This window comes from Chionomys nivalis, chromosome 4, assembly GCF_950005125.1.
Source record: "Chionomys nivalis chromosome 4, mChiNiv1.1, whole genome shotgun sequence".
Classification (NCBI taxonomy): Eukaryota; Metazoa; Chordata; class Mammalia; order Rodentia; family Cricetidae; genus Chionomys; species Chionomys nivalis.
Window position 1 is genome coordinate 54255232 of NC_080089.1, and position 12926 is coordinate 54268157.

The 12926-nt window shown below is 50.3% G+C and overlaps 1 protein-coding gene across 3 annotated transcripts in view; it reads left to right on the top strand.

The window, feature by feature from the left end:
• Nucleotides 1–12926, top strand: part of Tmem266 (transmembrane protein 266) — a 108674-nt gene that overhangs the window by 83548 nt on the left and 12200 nt on the right. For all 3 annotated transcript variants that reach the window (XM_057766206.1, XM_057766207.1, XM_057766208.1), the window contains exons 6-8: nucleotides 210–266; nucleotides 1297–1435; nucleotides 4082–4197. In XM_057766206.1, coding sequence (XP_057622189.1) covers nucleotides 210–266; nucleotides 1297–1435; nucleotides 4082–4197 — 312 coding nt within the window. The remainder of the gene's footprint in view (nucleotides 1–209; nucleotides 267–1296; nucleotides 1436–4081; nucleotides 4198–12926) is intronic.

Below are 12926 nucleotides of genomic sequence, written 5' to 3' on the forward strand. Positions count from 1 at the left end.
GAGGACAGAGGGGACCATAAAAGGCAAGGCCACCACTGTACTGGAACTGGGTTCTTGTAGTGGGGATGGGGAGGGTGTGGAGAATGGGGACCGAATGGAGAATGGGAAAGATCTTAACTTGTTGTTGAGTATGGAGACAACAGAGCTCCTGATCTGGAACCTACTTAACTGAGAGAACAATAATCTCTCTCTCTCCCCCTGGTCCTCAGACTGTTCTACGGATTGTTGTGCTGGGGATCTGGGATTACATCGAAAACAAAATAGAGGTATGACCATTTTCTATCCCCAGATCCTAGAAGCTGGGAATGTTTCTCATCTATCCCTAGAGCTCTCCCCCAGCATGCATCTGACCACAGGGGTGCCACGTGGGTAGAGCGGGAGGAGGTGGAGGCTGGGAGGGAACAAACTCAGACATTTTCCAACTGAAAGATTTTCTTTAAAACTTTCCTTGAGGTTCACAAAACGTACACGGTTTAAGTTAAATCAATTTGAAAAGCCGGAGAGATGTATCTGAAAACAAATAAATCTACTCCAGAATGACCCAGTGGTGGAGCATGGCTCTGAGAAGCTGTGACCTCTCTTCTCAGTCTGGATGTCCACACTGCTTCAGGGAGATAGGGGCTGGGGCATAGGGAGAAGCCCCTACAGTGATGGAGGCCTGGAAGCAGCCAGCGTTTTATGCAATAGACCAAGGCAAGGTCAGGCTTAGGTATCCAGCGTTGACTGCATTTTCCTCCCTCTCCTCTATGTCTGTATTTTAAACTGTTTGAGCCCAAACCTGGGAGCCTATACAGAGGGCCTGGCCTCAGAGAGGCCCATACAAGGCTTGTCTGGGGCAAACAGAGAGGAAGCCAGTGTCCAAGGTTTAATCGTGTGGACTACACCCCTCCTCTCCATGTTCTGCCCTCCATGGCTCTGCACTTGTGAGAGGTGACACTCTGGCCCTGGAATCTTGCCACCCACAGATAAAGAGACCCCTATGGCCATCAGTTCCTATTCTGTCGGTGAGGCACTCACCTCAGTCTCTGCCCAGGGTCTAGGACATGGGATGCCGGCCTAAGGTTGTCCAAACTTGGAGCTGGAGGAAGGCTGAGGTCATGAGAAGTACAAAGAAAGCTTGATCGTGTCCTGGAGGAAGAGGGTCCCTCAGAGAGTTAGAGCAGGGCACCTGGAGACAGGCTGAACTTCTCCAGGCAGACTACCTGGAGAATATGGCCCGCAGCAGCGGCCTTCCTGCCTGCCCTCCAGTCTGCCACACAGCCTGACTGGAGACACTAAAGCACACCCCTTCCTCAGGTGTTCGACGGGGCTGTGATCATCTTGTCCTTGGCTCCGATGGTGGCATCCACTGTGGCGAACGGACCCAGAAGCCCCTGGGATGCCATCAGCCTCATCATCATGTTGCGAATCTGGCGGGTGAAGAGGGTCATTGATGGTGAGTAACCTGAGAGGGGTTAGTGAGGAGGCTGAGACTGTAGCTGTCAGTTGAGGAAGGAGCACTCAAAGCACTATGGTGAATGTGGGGTGGAGGGTGTGACCCCCAGCGTGGAGAAAGCCAAGCCTGCTCTGCCTCTTCAGCATGGTGTTCTGAAACTACCCACACAGTTATGTGTCACAATCATGTGTCACACACATGAGTGTCCTGATCCCCTTTCCCATGGAACTATTTTTTGTCTTTTGTTTGTTTGGTTGGTTTTTGTTTTGTTTGAGACAATCTCGCTATGTAGCCTTGGCTGGTCTGGAACTTGCACCGTAGACCAGGCTGGCCTTGAACTCAGGGAGATCCATTTGTCTCTGCCCCCCAGTTTAGTGCTGGGATTAAAGGTGTGCACCACCACACCCAGCTCTGATACACTACTGGGCCTCAATCCTGAAGAATAGTGTCATTTAATTGGAACATGGTAAAGAAAGTAATGATACAGGGAGGAGCTCTGGTGTCATCGCAGGGAAATAAACAAAAGACTCAAGGCACTGGACTCCCAAAGATGGTTCTCAGATACAAAGAACAGTGCAGGGAGGCCCACTTGTACAGAGCTACCAGGTTGGGTTGCTTCCTCACCAAAGAGGTGGTATGGGAGGTGCCTGGTGACTTCCAAGGACCCTCATTCCCTCTCCTCATCCTGAGAGACACCTCAAAGGACTATTGGAAGGCAGATTAGAGCCACTATGATAGCTGCTATGTTTCTTTCCAGTCCTGAATCTTGGCCGCAACAGTACACTTCCCACAACAGCATCTGCTGGGCAGGGCAGGCAGAAGGACTTCCTGGGTCTTCAGTCTGTCTGGGAGAGGACAGCCTCTCACCCTCCCCACCTATGAACAGGGCGAGAGCGGTTCTTTTCCAGGCTTGGCTATATCTATCGTTACATTACAGCATCTTCATTGAATTGGAGAAATCTACCCAACTTAGGAAGCCTGGCATGACTCGAGGCGCTTATCCAACACATTCTCCTTATTTGACAGATGGGGAAACTAAGTCAAAGAAGGGTAAAGGGCCACACTGTGAATGGTGCTCAGAACCATGATTGAGGCCCAGGACACACACATACACACACACACACACACACACACCACCTCAGTGCTCTCTTGGCTGTTTGATCCATCCCTCCTGCTCAGGCTCTTGGTTCTGTTCGTGAAAACATCTGCTCCCCTCTAGATCCTGCCAGCTGTGGATAGTGGAGGATGAAAGCCCCCTGTGAACTGTCTTCTCCTCTGCTCACACTTGGTAATTCCTGTTCTCACCCTGGACTTGAACTGGTCTCAGCAACAGCCCAGGCAACAGCGGTTAGGGACAGCTTGGAGCTGGGAGGCTATAGGGATCATCCCATCCTTCTCTTCAGGGATGGGGTGTGAAGAGGTCTAGAATACAATGCTTAGAGACACATGTCACCTGTCACTGGGTGCTCTGAAAAACTGGAAAGGGCTGGCCTTTGACCCTAGGGAGTAAATTGCCGAGGTCAAGATCTGGAGTTGATTCTCAGACTCCTATGGATTCTAGAGCTGCTAAGTTCAAAGACCCCCCCACCCCCCGCCAAGGGCAGGGCTTGTGGGGCTACTGTTAGCTGAGAAATCGTGGGGACTCCATACTCAGAGCCCTGGCTTTCTCCTGGTATCTCACTGTGTATCGCAGGTAGGATAATCTGTAACAGAAACCCGGAATATCACTGACATACACAGTGCACACGCTCATGTCTCTCTCTGGGAACTCTGCAGAAGGTGGCAGATGTCACTCACCACCTATGACACTTGCTCTCTACTCAGCATGCTAAAAATGCTTCCCGTTTTGTTGCTGTGCTGCCTGTAACCAACTCCTCAGAGTCACTTCATGGTTCAAGATGGCTATACCAGTGCCAACCACCACCCCTCATCATAGCCAGGAAGGATAGAGGGGGAAGGTACAAAGCAAAAGGAGACACCCACCCACACACACACATACACACACACACTAATAGAGTCGGTCTGTCTGTCTACCTATGCCTACCTCAGAACTAGCCTTTGATTGTTGACTGTGTTTTCTGTCTGTCTACCCACCTATGCCTACCTCAGAACTAGCCTTTGATTGTTGACTGTGTTTTCTGTCTACCCACCTATGCCTACCTCAGAACTAGCCTTTGATTGTTGACTGTGTTTTCTGTCTGTCTACCCACCTATGCCTACCTCAGAACTAGCCTTTGATTGTTGACTGTGTTTTCTGTCTGTCTACCCACCTATGCCTACCTCAGAACTAGCCTTTGATTGTTGACTGTGTTTCAGTTATACCCTATGCCTGTAGGATCTGAGGTTCCCAACTCTGACAGAATTTGTCTTATGACCCCCTGTGACTATAACAGAAGCTAGAATATAGTCATTCTTCATAAAAAGTTATACCAACAATCTGGGGCTATGTCACTATGGAAGAGAAGGGGCTGGGTTTGGCTTGTGGCCCCTCTGTACTTTCTGGATGCCTTGGGCACCTCCCCCACCCCAGCTCCACAAACTAAGTCTGGGCTCTAAAGCAGCTGCTGGCTGAATGCTGGGCGTGCAGCTCCCCAGCCCAAGCCCAGTCGCTGGCCAAGTCTTCACATGGCTCCCTCTGTCTTTCAGCCTATGTCCTGCCGGTCAAGCTGGAGGTGGAGATGGTTACTCAGCAGTACGAGAAGGCCAAGGCCATCCAAGAGGAGCAGCTGGAGAGGCTGACGCAAATCTGTCAGGAGCAAGGGGTGAGTAACACTTTCAGGTCTACCCATCTCCATCCAGGCCTTGCTGAGGACCCTGTAATGCCAGGAAGTCAGAGCTTAGGGAAGCCAGAGCTTAGGGAAGTACGCAGGCCTCGCTCAGCTTCCAGCTGTGCCCCAGCCCAGGCTCCGTTCACTGCAGAGTTCAATAAATGTGTGTTTAGTGTTTCCTTTGGCTCCTCAGTGACAAAGCCACCCAGCAGACGAGTGTGGTATCACCACAGGTTGATCCTAGGAAATATCTCCACAGGACTGTGCATACAGCATTTTTAAATCAACCCCTTGAGATGTCTGTCCATGAACCAATTCTTTTTCTGTGCTTCGGGAACATGGCCTTTCATTTTCACCAAGTGTCCCTGTGGTACTGGAAGAACCACTGTGGATCCAACCATTAGCACGTTGTCCAGGGGCCCCTTGGACTACGGCAGTCCATATGGGATTCTACTCTGAAAAGACAGCAGTGCAGCCCCTAAGAGGCTGGCTATCCAGATCTTTCAGAAGTGTACCCAGCCTGGTCTCAGGGACCTGCTCTGTGCTGCACTTGAGCAGGGCACCAGAAACACCACTCCAAATGGACTATGGCCCAGTTCTCTCATTGTGGGAGCTTTGGTGACTGCATTTGGTGACCAAAGCATATGTAGAGGCAGCCTGGTACTATGCATGTCTCGCAGGGACCCTGTAGACAATGGCGGCGGGAGGATTTGCAGAGGAGCTGGGCTGGACAAAGCCATTTGGGAGGAGAGCAGGCCAGAGGCTTCAGTTACAGAGTGAGAGAGGGAACTAGGCTAAACTGCAATGGCCATGCCCTTTGTGAGCCAGGAAAAGCAGTGGAGGGGAGGGCTGGGCTGGATGGGCTCTGGGCTGATTAAGGCATCTGGGAAAAGATAAAGTAGCTCTGTGGGAATGTTAATCTTCCTTGCATCTTTCTGGTTGCTTCTGTGGAGTGGGTGAGAGGGGACAGGTGGGGACAGAAAGCCAGGGAAATAGCAACCCCCTGGGTGAGCACAGACCTGGTTTTAGGCTGGGAGTCTGGGAAACCGAGGGGAGGCAGCTGGAAGCGAGCATCGCCCAGAAACCAGTTTGCAGAGTGGGTCAGAGAACTCTTGGTCCCTGCACAGCAGGAAAATATGCTGCTGTTGGCAGATTGAGAGGCTCAAAACTGCTGCATCCTAAATGGACAGATGCCCAGCAGGGCACAGCCCTAGCACAAGCCACCATCAGTCACATGGTGCTTCATGGCCAGGAGAAACCCCTAATGGCAAACTCACAGCATATCCTGTGCCCTGTGCCATGCAGGTTCAAGTCACTCCCCACATCTAGGCTCTTTCCTCAGGGTCCTGGGGAGGGAACTCCCTCAGAGTTGTACAGGAAAGAGCAATAAATAAAGAAGATTCTCTTGCCAGGTAGTGACATCTGGGAAAGAGATGAACAGAGATGCACTGTTTTAATTTAAAAAGCACCTGAAGCCTGTCATCTTAGTTAAGACTGCAGAGAGGGATAGACAGCTGGGATCCCTATGGGCTGAGGGGGAGGGGAAGGAGATCGCCTGGTGGAGCAGGGCTTGGCTCCTGCAGAGAGAGTAGGAAGCCAGGCTACTTCCCTCCAAAGCCGGAGCCCACTCCCCAGAGGCCAGAGACAGCACCACATTGCAGGATGAGCCAAAGCTTGGGACAGCCACACAACAGCTAGCCCCAAGGAGATGTGTCAGCTGAGGATCTTAGGGCAGCATGTGGGGTGATCTGGAATGGCCAAGGGACTGACTTGAGTCCAAGCCAGCCCTGTTGCTTAGTGGCTCTGTGGGGTTTGAATGTGGATAGAACTTTGGTTTTGTTAATCTGAAAAAAAAATGGAGGTAGTACTAAAACCCCAAGGGAGGTTATGAGATTTAAATACCAACTAACGGGCTAACTCAAGCTGCTGGCTCACTCCTGCATAGAGATGCTTTAGTAACAAGTCTGAGTGGTAAATTGCCCACAGGCACCCCCCTCATAGAGCCAGGTACAGACGTAGGTGTCCTACCTATAATGCTCTTCTTCCTCAGCCCACCTTGTTCGGACCTATTCCTTATCCCATGTTTCCTTTGGGGGCTCGGTGAAAGCATTGCTCAGAGCTGGCAGTGCATGCCTGAGGCGCCCAGAGGCAGGAGATTGAGAACTCAGAGTCAGCTTGGTCTAAGTAGTGAGTTCTCAGCCTGTGCTACATTATGAGATCATGTCTAAAACAAACAACAAAAACAAAAACAAAACAAAAGAATATTGCTCATGTCAGGCAGGGACAGCCTGATTCACACTGACTGAATCCCGGTCCCCTTGCAGGCATTGGCCCAGACTCCTCAATAATCTGGAGTGTTTCCAGGATCTCCAGCCTGCTGCCCTCCTAGCCCTGCCCCAGACCATCTCCAGACCATCACTCTAGTTGCATGCACCGACCACATGAGAACTCAGAGATTCTCTGCTTTCCTCATTCCCACAATCCCTTCTGACCACTTGACACCTTCTCATTCCTCAGAGCCTGTGGGGAAATGGGGCCCAGAGGACCTGACTAGGGACGACACACGGTAGTCCATTCTTGTCCATGACTGCAACTGTGGGGTGCACTGATCCCACAACCCTCAGCTGTGAGGGCCTCTACTTAATGATTTCTTTTCCCCTGACGGGACTACAGCCAGAGATCTAATCCCTGTGATGGACACAGATCCCAGAGGAAGAAGCTGGTGGCTGTCCGGGGAGGCAATGTGGACCTTCTCTCTCTCTCTCTCTCTCTCTCTCTCTCTCTCTCTCTCTCTCTCTCTCTCTCTCTCTCGGTCCCAGCCATTTTAAATATCAAAGGCACGTTAGATCAATGGTTCCGTTCATGTGGCATCATATTCTTCTGAGTCACTGGACAAGCTGCTTCTGAGATTTTTTTTTTTTTTTTGATTTTTCGAGACAGGGTTTCTCCATAGCTTTTTGGTTCCTGTCCTGGAACTAGCTCTTGTAGACCAGGCTGGCCTCGAACTCACAGAGATTCGCCTGCCTCTGCCTCCTGAGTTGCTTCTGAGATTTCATGCTCGTCAATGCCCAGGCTCTTGCTGTAATTCTGAAACACACCGCATGACCCTATCTGCTCTGCTCTTTGCTCTTGACCCTCACTAGTACAGACTGGCCTGGCATCCTTGGGGAGTTAGTGTTTGTACTCTGTGGAGTTCCGTGGGACTAAAAAGGAGGTGGATTTTCCTTACCCTGCCACATTCGCCTTTAGATTTAGGAGAGATACTGAGGGTCTGGGGATCACTGTAGGGTGACTTGGGGCCAAGCCTCTGAGGAGCCCTGTGGTACCGGTGTACCCCTTAGTGCAGCCTCGACTTAGAGGCATCCAATGGATGGCAGGCTTCAGGGTGCCAAAAGAATGCTTACAGGAATTTCCAGCAAGCTGGTTCCTCCCTTTGCTCCTCCAGCAACTTGTTGTTTCCTCTCCAATCCCTGTGCACCAGCTTCTATACGGAAAGACAGAGGCAACAAAGTTGTTACTGCACAGGAGCTGTGAGGGGCGGTTTAGTTGAATGACCTCTATGGAGGTTCTCGATGTATGAGACAGTACAAACACTCCTAAATGGGCTTCCAGAATGCTCATTATTTACAAATGTGCTGTCAAATACATGTGGTCAAGATCAGCAGGCTAGGTTTTATTAACTTCTCTCCAGATGGAAAGACTGAGGCTTTCCCAGGCTGTCCCTTACCTGAGTGTAGTTTCCTTTGAAATAGAGCCCAGGCTTCTGGGTCATTTCCCTATACTGAATAGGGTGTCCACACAAGGCATGGCTAGTAATGGTGGGTACTCCTAGCTGCTGCATTTATTGGGGCAGGAAGATGCTAGCATGTTTGTCATGAATGCTTGAGGCCCTACTTGAGTTCAGATCTCCAGCGCTTACATGAAAAGCTGTATTTGTGGCACATACCTGTAACCCCAGTACTGGGGAAGTAGAGACAGGAGAATGCCTAGCTGAAACCGTGAGCTCCAGTTTTAGTGAGAGACCCTGTATCAAAAGGTAAAGTAGACGGCGATCGAAGAAGACATCCAAATGTTGACTCCTGGCTTCCCCATACGTTGTACATATGTGCACCTATAACACCCATGTACATATGTGAATGCTTATACAGACACACAGAGAACTCTCGAAACTTAACCCATGAGGAGTGTGATTGTCATTCTTATCATTGCCAGGGCAGGTTGCAGTGGACAGAGCATGGGGAACTATATGTTCCACTGTCCCTCTGGCCCCAGGCTCCTTCCATTGTGTGGCTCCTCTGGGTCTTCCCCACCCAGCAGTATGGAAGAAAGGAGAATGGAGAACAGGTCACGAGTCTTTATTTGCCAGGTCTAGAAGTGGTGGCATTTCTTCTGCCCTTATTTTATTGCCGATTTTACAAAACTCAAAGATACTAGATGCTGATGATAGTCACCTGTGTACCCCCAAAGAGAAAAAAGTCACTACACTATCATTTAACCCATAAAATGAGTTTTATGGGCTCATAGCCCTCCTGCATCATGGGAGGCACAGTCCCAAGTCACCAAAATCCTCCCTGAAAGAGATTGTCTCCCTGATCGGTTTCCCCAAGAAGAAAGATGAGAATTTCCGCCCAAGTTCTACACATGTCTAAGGAAGAAAAAGCAGAGGGGTACGACACCCCATGTGCCCACATGCCAGAGCTAGGTATGGAGGGCTGGGTGTGCAGGCTTGTGGGTGCAGAGGACTGGGTGTGCAGACTTGTGGGTGCAGAGGGCTGTGTGTGCAGACTTGTGGGTGCAGAGGGCAGGGTGTGCAGGCTTGTGGGTGCAGAGGGCTGGGTGTGTGGACTTGTGGGTGTGAAGGGCTGGGCATGAACCAAGGCCATCATCCTGGCCTCTTTCTGCACCTGGTTCTGAGAACTTCAAACAAAGCTCACAGCTCTGCACAAACTGCTCACCTTTGAGGCTGTGCCCAGACCCGAGAGAATGGGCCAGAGGACAGGATAACAGGAAACATGTTCTATACTGCTTCAACAGTGGTTCCTTCTAAAGAGCTACTTCCTTCCTTGCAGAAGTCTTCAGCCCCCACCTTTTTGGCACAATAGCCTCTGTTACCTGGACTTTTCAAATTTTCCACTGGGGAAAGTCGAGTTATTATTATTTTTTAACATGGGAAATGGTTTGTAAAACAGCCGATAGCTTTAGTGACAAGCCTATTTAGCTGATAAAATTAGCCATCAGAGAAATAACATATGTTATCCTTTTACGATAATTTAAATTTATGGCCATCTACCAGTCATCTCCACAGTGGATGGAAAGGGGCCAAGGTCGATTTCAGCCTCACCCTGCTCCTAAATCATTAGTTTGCAAGCGTCTCCCGATTTTTATTGTTACCAACAATGGTGAAACTAATGGAGATAAACATTGGAAGCCTTCCCAGTGGCAGATGGCTTTGAAGGCAGGGCAGCCTGTGCAGACAGCACTGACAGAGCGGAGCCAAATTATTGCTATTGCATTAGATGCCATCGAGATGCTGGCCAAAGTGTACATTGATCAGGTTGCAGCCCATGTCAATTGGACTCCGTGGCCAGTCCATTAAGGGTGGAGAAGGCTGGGTGTGGCCGCCGTGGAGGGCCTGGTTCACTCCGGTAATGCACACTTCGGGGTTCTCGGTGGATCCCTGCTGGCCAGGTTGGGTTATCTGATTAGAAATACCTACCTAATGGTGTGCAGTGGGTGGGGCCATGACTGTGCTTTAATTTTCCCCTAGCCTAGGGATGGGCTTTTGCATAATGTTTGCTAGTGGAAGAATTGCTTCATTTTGTCATTGGAGGCACTGCATACCTACCTTGCTCAGAGACCAGGCTCTTGTGAGCTCTGGAGATCCTGGGGACAGGTTATTTCTTCTGAATTCAGGGGTCTACAAGTTGGGGGCTGCACCAGTCATGCTTATGTGGCCTAGAAGTTTCTGTTTTTTTCTCTTTTTTTCTTGAATAGATTCAGCTGATGGCTATCATTAGTTTACGAAGCTTGGGGCTAGGTTTCCTTTTCTTTCTTGTGAGGAGAGACAGCTAGTGAACACGTGAACACGTGCCCTGCCACTGAGCCACGCTCCCAGATGTGTGATTTATTGCTTCTGTCCCGTTCTTTCATTCGTCTTCTCTGGGGCTCCAACTGGGTTTTACATCTTTCAGATTCTATTCTCCTATTGGCTCTCCCTCTCCTCCACTGGTAAGTGTAGTACTTTTATAAACCTGTCTCCCATCTTGAAGCTCAAGAACTGTCTTTCTCCTTGCCCAGTCTCTGTAACACTACCTGAGTGTTCCTTCAGATTCTATAATCATAAAGTGTGGTTTGAGTCTCATTTCTCAGTGGAAGGTAACTAAAGGACTACATAGCCCAGGCTGGTCTTGAACCTGCAGTTCTCTTGCCCCACCTAGTTCTTCAGGTGTTACAATTCTGGGTGTAGGTCACTATCCCTGGCTCGTTTTCTTTCACGAATCATCATTTTAGATTGTTACATGTTAGCCTGGCTACTCACCCATCTGCCTCTATGAACTGCTTTTGCTTCTATAAGCGATGGCTTGTCCCTGCTCCTTCGCATGGGTAGTCTGTCAGCCTCACTATGTGCCACACACTGTTGTCTGTGTCAGCCTCACTATGTGCTACACACTGTTGTGTGTGTCAGCCTCACTATGTGCCACACACTGTTGTGTCTGTCAGCCTCACTATGTGCCACACACTGTTGTGTGTGTCAGCCTCACTATGTGCTACACACTGTTGTGTGTGAGGGCTCTGGATGACGTTATCTTTCTTCAGGAAAGGCTCGCGTCATCAGCACCAGGGTTGGCCTTCACGACAACACTGAGGATTAGCAGATACTGAACTTCATTACCCCAGCCTAGCCTCAGCGCCTAAGCTGGGGTCTCAGGGCAAGACTCCAATCAGCCAGTTCACTTGTCATGAATTGGATAGAGAGTGAAATGAACCCCCAGAAAAAAAGGGATGTATCCGGTGTGAGGGGAGGCATGAACTGAGAGCTCGGGCCTTTCCTCAAGTCCGGCTTTGTTCTTGTGGGGGCTTCATGTTGTTCTCCCGCGGCTACCAGCTGACCTGGACTGTTTGGCTGATCCACCCGCAAGGCTCTAAGTTCCCTGATACATGGTCATAGAGGATGGACGCCAAGGGTGCCATCTTCTGCTTTGCTTCTGTCACACCTTGTGGTCCTAGCCTTCCCTTCCCCCTGCACAGAAGGCTCCTTCCACCTCCCGGCCTCAATTAACTCATCTGACTAATAACAGCCTGCCATTCTGCTAACAACTCATCAGTCAGCCAGGGGACTTGCATGGGGTAGTGTTAAATAGCAAGAGAGTCAGGAGCCAGTGCCTAAGGGTCTCACTGGGGCACACTGAGAAACCCCCATGGGCGGTCTCAGCCAGTGGACAGAGCAGAAGCCATCTGGCTCCTCTGTAGTGCTCGCATAAGGAATCAGCTATTCTTTGCCAGAGTAAAGCCCGAGAGCATCCAGCCACCCTCCATCCTCTTGACACAAAGTGTCTAAAAACCTACCCTGGAGAGCACCGAGGTTCACACCTTTGTTTAACACCAATACTCAGGAGGCTGAGGCAGGTAGACCACTGTGTGTTCGAGGCCACCCTGGTTTACATAGTCAGACACTTGTATGGAAAAAAAAATAAAATAAAACCCAGATAACTCTATAGCAAGCTGCCCTCTCTCTTACACTCAGTCAAAACAAATCGTGTAGGGACATTTTCACCGCCCCCACCTCCCACCTGGCTTTCCTGTCTCCTTCAGCCCAGCCTTCATCCTAGTCCAAATCTGGCCATCTCTGCAGCAGGCCCCAGTGGGGATCCCCACATCCCCCTTTCTCCAGCCTGCAGTCAGCATGGTGCTCTGTCGTCCTCTGGGTCATAGCACTGATGCCACCACTCTTCCCTGTGTGAATGTTTTCAGCTGTTTTGTGTTGCTCTTTAAATAAAGGCTGAAGTCCCTAAAACATCTCCCTAGTAACCTTTCCCTGCATCCTCAGGTACTACCCCAGGACAAGGCTTGTGATTCTCAAAGGCGATATGTCCCTTGCAGTGGCATAAGCCATCTCTTTCCTGGTATCACCCAGGACTCACCTTTAAGCCAGAGCAGGCATTTTCATTCCAAAACGTGCAGCAGAATTCCAACATGGTCCCTACCTGACTTTTGAATGAATGAATGAGAAGACAACATGGCCTTGGTGTTCACGTCTTCAGTTCAAAACTTGTTTCTGGGCATATGCAGTCTTGGCCTGGGCAGGCCCTGACCTCCGGCTGGCTGGCCTGAATTCCAGTGAGACTCCCCAGAGCAGCTCCGTATTGATTACAAGCCATCAATAATGCATCCCTTCAGAGGGGCCTAGGAAGCCATTAGCTGGGCACACAGACTCTGATGTGTGGCCTTGGAGAAAGTGGCTGCATGTGCCCCTGGGAAGTTCCCATCAGCCTAGGCAAGAGGGCTCCTAGCCCCGCAGAGCTTGGGAAGGTAACCTTATGGGCTCTCATTGACCTTCAATACCCTGTTTCTAGAGAAGTGGCCCCTCCCTCCCTGCAAAAGAGCCCCAGTAAAATCTGCAAGCCGTGTTTTCTCCTCTCACACCCTTGAGACTGCCAGCCCTGTTTGATTGCTGGGCTGTTGAGATCCGGTGTCTGGAGTCAGGCGTTTGGACCTGTGGCTGC